General features: G+C 44.6%; 1 protein-coding gene across 1 annotated transcript in view; it reads right to left on the bottom strand.

Moving 5' to 3' along the window:
* LOC116644310 (core histone macro-H2A.2) overlaps positions 1-15,886 on the bottom strand; it is a 49,930-nt gene that overhangs the window by 13,635 nt on the left and 20,409 nt on the right. The window contains exon 3 of the mRNA XM_032423813.1: positions 677-783. Coding sequence (XP_032279704.1) covers positions 677-783 — 107 coding nt within the window. The remainder of the gene's footprint in view (positions 1-676; positions 784-15,886) is intronic.

Below are 15,886 nucleotides of genomic sequence, written 5' to 3'. Positions count from 1 at the left end.
GACAAGAGAAATACAGAAATGGCAAGGAAGAGTCCAGAAACTTGTAGAGCAAGCTGGCAGAGGTATTGTATATCTATTGAATCAAATAGCCAAGAATTGTGGTTTGTATGTATTTGTTTTTAAAATTTTTTCTGGCAATTAGTTTTTATTGTATTTTTGGAAATTACCAGTCCATGATGGACTGGAAATAAGAACTGATTCTTTACCACACACAATTTGAGAAGAAAGAGATTAGAATAAAAATTCTTATACCCTCCTCTTATATCCCCCCTACCCTGTGGGAGGCATTCACAACACTTGGGAATTAGTTCTATGCTATGAAGAAGCTTCTCCTACCCTCATCAGAATAAATCATCAACAAAATTCGGGTGAAGAAACCGTGAATAACATCTCTGCACTGCACCTTCCCCAGCCACACACAGAGCTCGCTTCTAGAGAGGAAAAGAAGGTCTGGCAAGACTCAGAGTAGATAACAGGTCTATTCCAGAGGCAATTTTCTATCTGAATGACAAAGCTAGCAGAATTGGTTCTTCTCTTACACTATCTGAAAAATTTTTTTTGTATTAATATGCTTGGGAATAGTAGCAGAATGATTCATAGCCAACCGGGTCCACATGCAGTCATGTGTCCTGCAAACCCATTCTGTGGCTGGTCGAGATGTTTCAGACAGACGTACCTGATTGAGCTCCTCGTCATTGGCCACTGCCAGCAGGATGTGTCTTGGAGCTATCCGGGCCTTCTTGTTGTCCCTTGCAGCATTCCCAGCCAGTTCTAGAATTTCCGCTGAAATCACAATGGGGAGTTAATAGGCAATCACAGCATGGGGTCTGAGCTTTCTAGAGCTTTTCTTTGGAAATGGTCTTTGAATGTAATCACATTGATTCGTTTGTGAGTTTTAATGCCGGGGCCTGGAAAGAAATCCAGAAAGCTGGAGAGAACTCAGGTTACAGATGAGTAGGATGGTTTAGCAAGACCGGGTCTATGATCCCGTGGCAGTCTTCTAGCGGCCCTCGACATTAATTCTCCCTCACCTTCCTTAGCGTTTGGACCTCTGAGTTTTTCGTTGAGCCCATCATCACAGGAGGAAAGGGTATTTCCCAACCTGCCTTGTTGATAACTGTGGTCACATGACTAGATTCTGGCCAATGAAAGGCAGGTGTCCTCCTGTACGACACTTCTGGGAAGTGTCCATCAGTGGCGGGACTGTGCCCTCCTTCCCTTTCTGCTGGCCGGCTGAGGACGTGATGGCTGGAATTCGGCCCAGAGGAAGAACAACAAGATAGAAGGAACTGGAGTCTCTTATGACGGTGGAGGCTCCTGGCTGGCCTGTCCTTACTCCTGGACTGTCTGCTGTAGACTTCTTTTGTATGAGAGAGAAGCAAACTCTCCCGTGTAAGCCACAGTGAGCAGGAGTTCATGCTGACCAATACGGAGCCCTAACACAGGACCTGTGTCTCTTCCAGTCTTAGGAGAGCAGGGCCATCTCTGAAGAGAACAGTGATGTAGGCAGAGTCTGTCTTTGGTGCCCAATGGGACACCTTCCAGAATCTCCTTTTCCTCTTCACTTAATGCCCCAGGTCCCTCCTGTCCTAAAGGAAAGTGGATGGGAAGAACTAAATTGTGGGGTGAGGAAATGCTTAACCCGGAAAGTGAATTCAGAAGGAAGGAAGGGATTTGGGATTTGGGGGGTTTCCACATATCCCTCAGGATCTGACTTTAACAAACATGTCATTTGATAAATGTAAAAGGGCTGATAAAGAAGAATTTTCCTAAAACTATCTTACATATCATCAAAATTTTTAGTCAAAATTAAAAAAAAATCTATAGAATTGGTTCATGCCATCTATATGCTTTCCCCTCCTCCTCTGTCTCTTTCTTCCTCAATTTCAGAGGGATGTTCTGCTAATCAAATTTGTCCACCTTCAAAAGTATTAATGAGGCTTCAAAGAAAAATTCCTTCCCTTAGAAAGCTAGAGGCAATGTGCCCATGTGCTGTCTCACTGATAATGTGGTGGCAAAGTGTGTGTGTGTGTGTGTGTGTGTGTGTGTGTGTTGGGAGAATTTGCTGGTACAATGGCATAAATACCAAGCTCTAAAATTAACAGGCAATTCTGTGTGAGTCTTTACAATCAACCTAATTTCAAATAAATAGCACATGAAATTGCCATCACTCATAAAAATCTATGGCAATAAAAAAAACTGTGTAAGTATGCCATATTAACTAAGCAAATGTGATTAACAAAAAATTAGAATAAAATATGCATTAGAGTTAAATATTTATATAGAATTTCCATAATGAAAAGTGCTAAATCACTGCAAATTCATTCTCACAATATCTTTTCCAGGTTATTAAGCAATGAATATCGTGTTTACTAACAATCCATTTATATGGTGGTTGTGTTTTTGGAATCAAAGGCTGGGGGACTGTAGTTTGAGAAGTATGAGCACATTTGTTGGGACAATGGGATAGAGTATTTGAAATTCATGCCCTATTAGGTCATCTGGTTGGCTGCATTCAAGCTGCTGCCCAACCCTTTCTTTCCCTTACAAGAAGGGTACCCATCACAAAGAAATGTAGTTATAAAGCTTTCACTAATAGGCTGGCTTTTTCGACTCTAGGTTAAAATGTACAGCTCCCCATTGTGCACAATAAAAAGGAGTTGCCTGCACCTGCTCATCTTGGGGGCCCCACACCTGGGAGGAAGGAGCACTCCTCTCACCCTTTTTTCTAGATTGGATGGGGGGGTCAAGGAGCCTCCCACTTTTAAGCTTCTGAGCAACAGAATTTAATTTAGCATCTTGGACTACCACTTTCCTGCCCATGTCACCCGCACTTAGAGGACCGTAAGCGTCCTGCCAAGTTCCGCAAATTAGCTATCAGCATGAGAGGCTGGGCTAAATGGGAAGCCCTACAGACTTGGAGCCTTCAGGAAGCGCCTGAGGTCGGGTTATTTTCAGCTTGACAGACAGACAGATGCATGGACATTGGATTCACAGATGGACAGCCCGCCGGAATCCAAGGCAGCCTGGCCAGAGGCTGAGGGAGTGATGCAGTGGGCAGTCCCGTGCGGGGCACACAGGCTCGGCTCGGCCAGCATGCCACTGGGCTCCCGTACTAGCCCTTCCCAAATCAGTTAGAGGAGAGAAAAACCTCGATTCTGTGCTCTAGCACAAAAGCAGAGGTAGACTTTTGCTCTAGAAAGAGAAAAACTTCTTAATAATACACAGCTGAAAATCTAGACCAAGGACTTCTCTGTTGGATATTTGGTCTGACCATTCCTTGGGACAAGGACTTCATGGTTTAAATGTCTGAAATAGCATTAATTATTATTAATATTTTCAAACGTTATTATGACCAATATATTCACACGAACTATAAATGTTTATTACATTCTTGAGTGATTTTATTGATCTTGAGAACATAAGTATCCTTCTACTGGCAGTCAGTAGGAAAAATGGATGTATACAGCACAAATTTGTTTTGCTGAAAATTTTGTGAGAAGATTATTATTCTGTTAAGTGGTGGAGACTTCCATGGAAGTCTATAGACTTCTATATTCTCGGAAGTCACACTTCCAGCAATAAGAACCATCTGAAATACAGCTTAGAATCTGGTCGTAAAAAAAATGATTTCTGTAGCCAAACGAGAACATGTTGGAAAGTTCATCATCCACATAATCTTGGAAGAGTTGGGTCCTCTCATTTTGTCCACAGTCTAAACAACATTGGATACCCCAGCCCACAGGAGATGGGAAATAGTGCAGTAACTGTCGGGCTGGGACAGAGGGCACAGAGTGGCCACACCTTCAAGACTGTCTCCTTCCTCAACCCCTTCTTCCTTGCCCATTTGCCCATGAGGTGATGGTGCCCCCAGGGGTCTGTCTGGGCCCTCTGGTCTGCCCAGGCCATGCAGTCTTCCAGGGAAACCCCATCCATTCATGGCTCTAGCTTCCCACATGCCCATGCCACCAGATCCGCACCTCCAGTCCTGATGTGATGTTACCTGGACGGCCTCCCTTGGATGTTCCACAGGTAAATCGAACTCACCACGTCCCCAAATCCAAATCATTTCCTTGGGGGTGGCAGCTCTATCCACATATAGCTCCTCCCAGAGACCTGGGAGTCCTTCCCTCCCCTTTCCCATCTCACCTCCTCTTGGCCTCACGAGTCACACACATTTGCCCCTCTTCTCCGCACCTGCTGCCATTACCTGAGTTGAGGCCCTCTTCTCTTTGAGCCCAGATAGTTGTCATGGCTGTCCAAATGGTTCCCCCCCCCCATTTTTGTCTTCCTCCAGATCCATGCCAACAAGGCCACTGCTGGCCCATAGGCACCTTTGTACAAATTAGATGACCCTTCTGCCAGATACTTTACTTCCCTGATTTCGTTAGAATAACACCCTTTACTGCCATCTGCTGGCAGTGTTCATAATAAATATACAAATCTTGGAGGTCTATGAGTGGAGTGATACTCCCTTTGCTGCGGGTCCTTGCACAGTGTACAACCTGCACAACCGTACATGTGGCCCTGGATGCCAAAGTGATCTTTTCACAACATAAATGTAATAAATGAAAATTAGTAGATAAAGAAATGCTTGCTGTTAAATGGAGAGACCCGATTGTCTGGAAATGATGTAAATGATGGGTTTCTATGTGACACAATGACTGAAGATGACCTGAAATTCAAGCTTTTTTAAAAACCTATTTGTCCTATCAATTAAAAATATGTGACAGAACGTTTCCTCACTACAAAAATGATTTAAATTATTCATTTTCAACATCTTACATTTATGTTATATCTACTGTTGGTAAATACAAAACTATTTTCCAGAATTGGGGGTTTGCTTTTTCAGTCCATCTTCCCTCACTTTTATTCGAGATGTGAACTGGACCAACACTTACAGATTGACAAACTGAAGTATGAATGTGATGTCCATTCTGGGAGGCTTGAGGCTGTCTCAGGTGGAAGGGACATTCTAGATGAGCAGTTCAGCATGCATCTGCCACCAGGTTGTACAACCTCCTCCCCCTTTCTTGGGACTAGAAACACTGCATGGCTCTAACATCGTGGTGATGTGTGAACCCGGGCCCAGTCCGGAAAGATCACGCAAGGCAGACTGCTCTCTCTCGCCCAGAGTAGCTGAAAATTTGTGCGACTTTCTTTTTTAGTGAAGTAGCCCCCAGCCTCCTCTTACTGGCCATGCCTGTGACTCCAGGTCCCCTTTCCAAGGCACCGAGTGAGGAGAGAGGACCTTCAGAGCCCACAGTCATGAATCTGAGGGGAGACGTAAGCTGGCCACAGGAAATCACCCACACAGGCCCGGCGGGTCCCAGAACATCAGCTGTTTTATGAGGAGACAGTGAAGGTGATGCTCTGTGCGTGTAGGAGGGTGTCGGCCACAGGCCAATGTGCCTATATGGGCTCCTCTCCTTCTGGAAGCCAGAGGAGGGACCTACCCCCTTCAACCAGAACCTCCAGCCAGCTCCAGAGGTTCCAGGGTCCCCACTTCCCCAATGGGCCACTTGTCTCCAGCATCTCTAGCTTCTCTCCCTCTGCCAGGGAGGCTGCACCCTTGTTGGTGCCAGGAACTCCTTCGGTAGTCTGGTGAGGCCTATGGACCCCTTTTCAGGATAAAGCGTTTTTTAAAATTGTGATAAAATATACAGAACATGAAATTTACCATTTCTAAGTGAATAACTCAGTGGCATCAATTACATTCCCAGTATTGTGCAACCGTCCCCACCATCCATCTCCAGCACTTCCGCATCCTAAATGGAAGCTCCGTGCCCATTAACTATAATGCCCATCCCCCTCGGCCCCTACAACGGCCTCTCCATGCTCTGTCTCTATAAATTTCACTACTCTGATACTGCATCAAAGTGGAATCGTGTAAAATTTGTCTTGTTATGTCCGCGTATTTCGATCTCATTTTGCAGAAAGTCTTCAAGGCTCAGCCACGTGGAGCAGGTTTTGGAACTTCCTTTCTTTTCAGGGCTGAGTAACACTCCATTGCATGGACAGACCACATTTTGTTTACCATTCATCTGTTGATGGACACTTGGGTTGTTTCCATTTTTTGGCTACTGTGTATAATGCCGTATGAATATTTGTGTATAAATATCTGTTTAAGTCTCTGATTTCAATTCTTTTGGGCGGGCATATACCCAGGAGTGGAATTGCTGGGTCATATGATAATTCCACGTTTAACTTTTTTTTTTAACTTAAGCATTTTATCTTTAATTCCAATATAGTTAACAGAGTGTAGTATTAGTTTCAGGTGTACAATATAGTGATTCAACACTTCCATACAACACCCGGTGCTCATCACAACAAGTGCACTCCTTAATCCCCATCACCTATTTCACCCATCCCCCCACCCACCTCCCTTCTGGTAACCATCAGTGTGTTCTCTGTAGTTAAGACTCTTATTCTTGGGGCGCCTGGGTGGCTCAGTCGTTAAGCATCTGCCTTCGGCTCAGGTCATGGTCCCAGGGTCCTGGGATCGAGTCCTGCATTGGGCTTCCTGCTCAGCAGGAAGCCTGCTTCTTCCTCTTCCACTCCCCCTGCTTGTGTTCCTGCTCTCGCTTTGTCTGTCTCTGTCAAATAAATAAATAAAATCTTTAAAAAAAATTAAAAAAAGAGTGACTCTTGGCTTGTCTCTCTCTTTTTTTTCTTTTGTTCATTTGATTTGTTTCCTAAATTCTACATATGAGTGAAATCATATGGTATTTGTCTTTCTCTGACTGACTTATTTGGCTTAGCATAATACTCTCTAGCTCCATCCACAACATTGCAAATAGCAAGATGTCATTCTTTTTGATGGCTGAGTAATATTCCCTTCTTTAACCATTCATCTATCAATAGATATCTTGGGTTGCTTCCATAATTTGGCTATTGTAAATGATGCTGCAATAAACATAGGGGTGCATGTATCCCTTTGAATTCATGTTTTTGTATTTTTTTTGGTAAATACCCAGTAGTGCGATTGCTGGATTGTAGAGTAGTTCTTTTTTAATTTTTGAGGAATCTCCATACTAGTTTCCAGACTGGCTGCACCAGTTTGCATTCCCACCAACAGTGTACAAGTGTTCCTTTTTCTCCACATCCTGGCCAACACCTGTTGTTTCTTGTGTTTTTGATTGTGAGGTGATATCTCATTGTGGTTTTGATGTATATCTCCCTGATGATGAGTGATGTTGAGCATATTTTCATGTGTCTGTTGGCCGTCTGGATGTCTTCTGTCCATTTTTAAATTGGATTATTCGTTTTTTGAGTGTTGAGTTGTATAAGTTTTTTAAAATATATTTTCTTTTTTTTTTTTAGATTTTATTTATTTATTTGACAGAGAGAGACACAGTGAGAGAGGGAACACAAGCAGGGGGAGTGGGGGAGGGAGAAGCAGTCTTCCCGCTGAGCAGGGAGCCCGATGCAGGACTCGATCCCAGGACCCTGGGATCATGACCTGAGCCGAAGGCAGAGACGCTCAATGACTGAGCCACCCAGGTGCCCCTAAAATATATTTTCGATACTAACCCTTTATCAGATGTCATTTGCAAATATCTTCCCCCATTCAGTAGGCTCTCTTTTAGTTTTATTGATTGTTTCCTTTGCTGTGCAGAAGCTTTTATTTTATTTTATTTTAAAAGATTTATTTATTTTAGAAAGAGAGAGAGTGTGCACACAAGTGCACAGGGTGGGGGAGGGCTAGAGGGGGAGGGAGAGAGAGAGAATCTCAAGCAGACTCCCGGCGGAGCATGGAGCCGACATGGGGCTCCATCTTGGGGCCCTGAGATCATGACCTGGTCCGAAATCAAGAGTCAGACACTCAACTGACTGATCTACCCAGGTGCCCCACAAGCTTTTTATTTTGATGTGGTCCTAATAGTTTAATTTTGCTTTTATTTTCCTTGCCTCAGGAGACATATCTAGAAAAATGTTGCTATGGCCGATTTTAGAGAAGTTATTGCCTGTGCTCTCTTCAAGGATTTTTATGGTTTCAGGTCTTACATTTAGGTCTTTAATCCATTTAAAGTTTATTTTTGGGTATGGTGTAAGAAGTGGTCCAGTTACATTCTTTTGCAGGTAGCTGTCCAGTCCTCCCAACACCATTTGTTGAAGAGACCATCTTTTTTCCCCATTGGATATTCTTTCCTGCTTTGTCGAACATTGACCATATAATTCTGGGTTCATTTCTGGGTTTTCTACTCTGCTCCATTGATCTTTGTGTCTATTTTCCTGCCAGTCCCATGCTGTTTTGATGACTACAGTTTTGTAGTATAACTTGAAGTCTGGAATTGTGATGCCTCCAGTTTTGTTTTTCTTTTTCAAGATTGCTTTGACTATTCAGGGTCTTCTGTGGTTCCATACAAATTTTAGGGTTGTTTGCTCCAGTTCTGTGAAAAATGCTGTTGGTATTTGACAGGGATTGCATAAAAGCTATAGATTGCTCTGGGTAGTATGGACATTTTAACAATACTTGTTCTTCCAATCCATTTCTTTTTGTTATCTTCAATTTCTTTCATCAATGTTTTATAGTTTTCAGAATACAGGTCTTTCACCTCTTTGGTTAGGTTTATTCCTAGGTACTTTATGATTTTTGGTGCAGTTGTAAATGGCATTGTTTTCTTAATTTCTCTTCCTGCTGCTTCATTATTAGTGTATAGAAATGCAACAGATTTCTGTACATTGATTTTGTATGCTGCGACCTTACTGAATTCATTTATCAGTTCTAGTAGTTTTTTTTGTGGAGTCTTTAGGGTTTTCTATATAGATGTCATGTTGTCTGCAAATAGTGCAAATAGTTTTACTTCTTCCAGACCAATTTGGATGCCCTTTATTTCTTTTTGTTGTCTGATTGCTATATCTAGGACTTCCACTACTATGTTGAATAAAAGTGGTGAGTGGACATACTTGCCTTATACCTGACCATAGAGGAAAACCTCTCAGTTTTTCCCCATTGAGTATGATGTTTGCTGTGGATTTTTCATATAAGGCTTTTATTATAGTGAGGTATGTTCCCTCTAAACCGACTTCTTTGAGGGTTTTTATCATGAATGGATGTTATACTTTATCAAACGCTCCTTATGCATCTATTGAAATGGTCATATGGTTCTTATCCTTTCTCTTACTGATGCAATGTATCACACTGATTGATTTGTAAATATTGAACCACCCTTGCATCCTGGGAATAAATCCTACTTGATCATGGTGAATACAGTTTGCTAGTATTTTGTTAAAGAATTTTGCATCTATGTTCACCAGAGATATTGGCCTGTAGTTCTCTTTTTTTGTGGTGTCTTTATCTGGTTTTGGTGTCAGGGTAATGCTGGCCTCACAGAATGAATCTGGAAGTTTTCTTTCCTCTTATATTTTCTGGAATAGTTTGAGAAGAATAGTATTAACTCTTCCTTACATGTTTGGTAGAATTTGCCTGTGAAGCCGTCTGGTCCTGGACTTTTGTTTGCTGGAAGTTTTTTCATTATTGCTTCAATTTCTTTGCTGGCAACTGTTCTGTTCAAACTTTCTATTTCTTCCTGCTTTGGTTTTGGAAGGTTATAGGTTTCTAGGAATTTATCCATTTCTTCTAGGTTGTCCAATTTGTTGGCATATAGTTTATTTTATTTTATTTTTAAAATTTATTTAACAGAGAGAGACAGCGAGAGAGGGAACACAAGCAACAGGCAGAGGGAGAGGGAGAAGCAGTCTTCCCCCTGAGCAGGGACCCAGATGCGGGGCTTGATCCCAGGACCCTGGGATCATGACCTGAGTTGAAGGCAGACGCTTAACAACTGAGCCACCAAGGCGCCCCGACATATAGTTTTTGATAATACTCTCTTATAATCCTTTGTCTTTCTGTAGTGTTAGTTGGTATTTTTCCTCTCATTTGTGATTTTCTTTATGGGAGTCTTCTCTCTCTCTCTTTTTAAATGAGTCTGGCTAGAGGTTTATCAATTTTGTTGATCTTTTCAAAGAACCAGCTCCTGGTTTCATTGATCTGTTCTAAAGTTTTTTTAGTTTCTCTATCATTTATTTATGCTCTAATCTTTATTATTTCCTTCCTTCTGCTAGTTTTGGGTTTTGTTTGTTCTTCTTTTTCTAGTTCCTGTAGGTGTAAGGTTAGGCTGTTTATTTGAGATTTTTCTTGTTTCTTGCGTTAGGCCTGTATTGCTATGAACTTTCCTCTTAGGACCACTTTTGCTGCATCCCAAAGGTTTTGCATTGTTGTATTTTCATTTTCATTTGTTTCCATGTACTTGTTTATTTCTTCTTTGATTTCTTGGCTGAACTCTCTGTTTAACTTTTTGAGGAACCACAAACTGTTTTCCACAGCAACTACACCAGTTTACCTTCCTACCAGCAATGCACAAGGGTTGCAATTCTCTACCTCCTCATCAACAATTGTAATTCTTTTAATAACCACCCTAATGAGTGTCAGGATAAACTTTTAAATGCATAAAATAAAATACATAGGATGACAAAGAAAACCAATGATACTAAAATGTAATTTTCAAAGTATTAAAAAATCTGGAATATAGCAGTCTGTGTGCTTCTTTATTAACACATTAAGTAACAAGATCTAGTGGCAGGTCTAATAACTACTGTGATTTTGAAGTAAGAAGTATAAATGATATTTCTATATATCTGTAACAAGGTGACTGTAATAAGAAATCATCAGTGATTTCAATTGGTCAAAAAGCCCCAGGTGTTGTTGACACGCTACTGTGGTTTATTGCCCAATTCATAAAGGAAGGAAATGCTGAAGTTCAGGTTTGGTTAGGGAAGCTGAAGACTGAATGTGAAGACCCCAGGTTCAAGCCTCTTCCATGTCACACCCTCTCCCACCTGCCACATCACCAGCTGTCAACCTCTCTCTTCCCCTCTTCTGAGCCAAACTCCCTAAAAGAGTCCCCACCCTCTTTGTCTCCTGTCCCATCCAGCTCCTCAACCCACTGCAGTTTGGCTTGGATCACCCACACCATCCCCATCAGGGTCACCATGACCTTGAGGTGGCTAGATCTGTTGTCCTTGTCTGGTTTTATTGGCATCCCTACTGATGGTTACCTTTCCTTGGTTTCCCAGACACTGACTCTCCTGTGAGCCATTCCTCCTTAACTTTGTTGCCCTCCTCAGCCTCCCTCGCCACGCTCCCCCCTACTTGGCCCAGAAACCTGTGCAACATAGGTGCTGCTCCGGCTGGTCCCAGGCTCCCCAGTCTTGTCGCCACACTCTCTCTGGGTGGCCTCGCTCGCTCAGCCGGCCTTTACTGCAGTCTGCCCACGATGCCCCCATCTGTACTTCCAGACACACGCAGTAGGGCTTCACTCAATAACAGCACTAGCCCCAGGGGTGAGTTGCTACCATGTACCCCAAGCACTGCTAAGCCCCTTCCGTGCATTGTCTTATGTAGTCCTCACCATGACACTATGAGGGTAAAACGACACACCTCACAGTCCTCAGCTGATAAGTGGCAGAGCCAGAATTTGTCCTCCAGGGCACCTTGCAGAGACCCGAAACCTATGGGCCCCCCACTGAGCCCCTCACCCTGCACCCTGTTTCTCCCCCATTGTTTCCTGCTTCAGCGACAGGTACCATTCTCATGGACCAACTACTTTCCTCTTCTTGTCCCCTTGGCCAGTCCTCTTACAGTGGAGTCCCCATCTCCACTCCTCAACCCATAGCAGCTTGGCTTGAAGAAAGTAGCCAGACCAAGCCTCAAAGATTCATGCCTTCCTTGATGCCCTTCCCCCCCCATCCAATCCATCACTGAGCAGAGCTGACTCTAGCCCCCCACGTACCTCTCCAATTTGTCCATTTCTTCTCATCATCCCCTCTGCATACCCCTGTCCTGGCCACTATCAATTCTCAGAAGTGACACAAAAACAGCCCCCAATGGTTTCCTGGATTCTGATCTTGCTTCCTACCAACCGTTCACCTAAAGCCCAAGTGATGTCTCCCAGATGCTCCCTCCTCCTTTCTATACCCATGTGTACATGTGTGTGCATAACATACACATTTTCATCACGGCCCTCAAGGATCCGCCTGCCCATTACCCATCTCGTCTCTTACCCCCTCCCATTTCCCAGCTCTGCTCCAGGTAAGAACCTCCTCCAGGTTCTGGAAGGGGCCACACACTTCCTCTAAACTTCGGGTCTTCATCCTCGTTTCTACCCCATCTGAAAATCTCCCCCTAGCTCAATCCCCCATCAGAATCTACTAATGCCTACTAATTCTCCACCCTGCCTGCCACCAAAATAATTTGGGGGAGCTTTAAAAAAAATCCTGATGCCTAAAACATACCCCCAGAATCTCTGGAGGTGAGCCTAGTCCTCAGGATTTTAAACCAATCAATGTAAGAAAAACCAGGGTTGCGAACCTGGTTTTGGTCCTAACAACTCTTACTTTACAAGAGGCAGCCCCCTGCACCCCACCTCACACACGCTTTCCAAAGCTCTTGTCACTTCCCTGCCCAGCATGCATGCCAACTTATTGTGCTGTGCTTCATGCTCCTCAGCCCAGCTGGTCAGCAAACCCTGCCTTCCGAGGCAGGACCCAGTCTCTCTGTTTTCTTCTGCATCTTCAAGGCCTGATCCAAAGGAGAAGCTCAGTTAAGATTTGTGTCATGAATGTTGATGGTCATTTCAAGGGTGACAGGACGCTCTCATGCTTTGAACCTCCTTTCATAAACAAAATCAATTGATGGCCACCACCCCACCCCAAAAGTAACACCCCCCCCTTTTACTTACTCAACAATGGCCTGCAATTCTACTAATAATGATTCATTCTTTTGGCTTAAAACTTTTTGTTTCAGTAAAATGAAGTACAGCCCCAAAATATAACACGTTAATGGAGTTGGTCATTATCTTTGCCCTGAATGATTTCATCAGCTCTTAACAGAAGGGACAGCAGAAGAATGACCATTTATTGAGTGTATCCTATGCACCGGGCATTTTATATACGTTAGTTCATGAATGGAGTTAAATGAGTTAGGTCTGGAAACACCTGAAACTCAGAGAGGTTCAGGAATTAGCCCAAGGTAACAGAGCTGGTAAACCGATACACCAGATTTAAACTGACAGGAAGGGAAGGAAGGGACACAGAAAATAGGCCTGGGCTTCAGAGGATCCACCTCACCTCCTCCTCTTGGCCCAGGACCCTGTTGGCTGTTGGGACTGGCCCCGGGAACGCAGTGTTAATGGCAACAGCCTCCTTCCAGGTGCTCATCCTCTCTCCTAGTTCATGTCCAACACATTGGCAAACCCTGTTGGCTTTGCCTCCACAATATACCGGCACTCTGACCGCCTCTCGGTACCTTCGCTGCCCACTCACCGGATCTCTGCAAGAGCCTTCTTGCTACTTACCCTGCTTCCGCCCTGGTACCCTCTCCCCACAGGGTCACATCACTTCCACCTCCGCTAGAAACCCTCCAGAACTCCCACTGCAAGCTCTTCTCCCCCACCCGCCCATTCTTCTCGGGCCTCCTCTACAGGCCAAGCCCCTCCCTCGGCCCCAGCGTCCGGCCCACTGGTGCTCCTCCAAATCCCTGCACCCGCCTTCCCCCTGCCTGGAGCGCCGGCCGCAGACACGCGCATGCCCACTCCCTGCCCGCACCCAGCTGGGCCTCCGACTCGCTAGCGCAATTCACACACCCCGCTCGCCTCCCCATTCCCGAACATCTCTTTCTCCTTCCTGGCTTTGTTTGTCCCCTAGCTCTTGTCACCATCTGAGAATCACACACACTTCACTTATTTGTTTGCTGCTTCTCGTCCCCAGAATGCATCTGCTCGAGGGCAGGGATTCCTGCCTGTTTGGTCTGTGCTGTAGCCTCAGCATCGAGAGCACCGGGCATATAGGAAGTGTTCAACAAAAGATTGTTGACTGAATGGAGGATGATGAGTAATCAATTTGAAAAATTGGTTCTACTTTGGGGGATATTATAAATCTTTAAAGATGTGCTGGCTCCAAGTCCAGAGTGTGACGTCGGGGCTTTAGTATGCATTGCTATGGGGTCCGGTGGCTCTAATCCGAGATAAATTTAAAATCATATCAGTGGTCTGATTCTAATACCAGGGAAGAGTCTAAGGACTTGCTGTGTACACTGACATGTTGATGCTTAACAAGTATTTGTTAAATGAATGAACAGGAAAACATCAGCTTTTATCGGAACCATAGACTAACAGAGATGCCAGTGATTCAAAAGGCCAAAGTTTGTTCTGTTATGCACCAAGTTTAGACCTTCACCGAGTGGGGGCAAGGGATATACTTAACTATTGTTTGAGTATACCAACATTATAATGGGGCATTGTAGTGTAGTAGAAGTACGCGGCTTAGGATCCAACGTCCTCAGGGAACCCCCACTCCCTGCTTGGAGGCTATAGGATCTCTGGTTACTCCGTGTCTCCCAGTCTCACTGGGTGATATGCACCTAACAGGTAGTTTTAAAGCTTCGTTCATCTTTCCTTCTCTGAGCCGGCAGATTTTTCCATCAGATTCCCAGGTCCCATTCCAGACCCAGGGAATCAGACCACAGGGTGTGTATGTGGGGTGGAGGTTGGGGGGGGGGGTGCAGCCAGGATCCTGCCTTTTAAACAAGCATCCTCAAGCGTTTAGGCTGTTGCTGCTACAAGCCTGGCTAGAGTCTCGCTCCTCTGAGCAGTCCCTGGACCAGCATCAGCATCTGCTGGGAGCGCATTAGAAACGCCAGGTCTCAGGCCCCACCCCAGACCTTGTCAACAAGATCCCCGGGATGATTGGCGCTTTGAAAACACTGCTCTCTCACACTTGATTGGACCAACTTACGGAGCCCTCCCCCCCTTCTCTCCAACCTCCTAAAGGGTGCCAGTGAAAAACTTTTAGCCCAGGGACAAGCCTTTCATTTCACAATAAGAGACAGGCTTAAGATGCCAAGGTCTGCCTGAGGAAGCTCCAAGGAGAGAAGGCTTCCACGGGTGGAGCAAAGCAAACCTTTCATTGCTAACGTTGCTTGGTGACAGATGGGGGACCAAGAGGGCAGAAAAGGATTGAGCATCGAAGAGCAGGAAGAGATTGCTCTTGAGGGAGAAGCAGGAGGGGAAGAGGGACCTGGGCCAGAAACTGGGTCCAGCCTTGCCACACCCATGGGTGCTCATGCTGTGGCTACAGGGGGCTCGGTTTCTGGGGGAGATAGTTTGGGGAGGTTTGCTTTGCCCAGAGGACTGCCCAAGGGATTTAAACCTGGCACCTGGGGGATTTGTTAACCTTGGGCAGAGTCAAAGACATTGTTGTTCATGGCTAAAATGACCCGTCAAGGAACTAATCACATTTACTTATTCATATTTTTATTTTTATATATTTTATTTATAAATATTTTATATATTTTTATATCTTTTAAAAGCATCCTTGAAATTTTGAAGTATGGTTTTTGTTTAACTGTGACAGACCAACAATAAGAAAGCTCAGCGGTGGGGGGTTGCCTGGGTGGCTCAGTCGGTTAAGTGTCCAACTCTTGGTTTTGGCTCAGGTCACGATCTCATCGAGATCGAGCCCCGTGTCGGGCTCTGCGCTCAGCGGGGCGTCTGCTTGAGGCTTCTCTCTCTCCCTCTGCCCCTCCCCCCACTTGTGCACTCTCTCTCTTTATTTAGAGAAATAAATCTTAAAAAAAAAAAAGAAAGCTGGGGGAGCCTGGGAGTCGGCTCAGTCGGTTAAGCGGCTGCCTTCGGCTCAGGTCATGATCCCGGGGTCCTGGGATCGAGCCCCGCATCGAGCTCCTTGCTCAGCGGGAAGCCTGCTTCTCCCTCTCCCTCTGCCTGCCACTGCCCCTCTTCCCCTGCTTGTGTTCTCTCTCTTTTTCTATCAAATAAAAGAAAAAAAAAAAAGAAAGCTAAACAGGAAGTTACTCAAATATATAAAG

The sequence above is a fragment of the Phoca vitulina genome, unplaced genomic scaffold (assembly GCF_004348235.1).
Source record: "Phoca vitulina isolate PV1807 unplaced genomic scaffold, GSC_HSeal_1.0 scaffold29, whole genome shotgun sequence".
NCBI classification, from domain to species: Eukaryota; Metazoa; Chordata; class Mammalia; order Carnivora; family Phocidae; genus Phoca; species Phoca vitulina.
The sequence above is the reverse complement of the archived record's forward strand: the minus strand, read 5'-3'. Positions and strand labels throughout refer to the sequence as shown.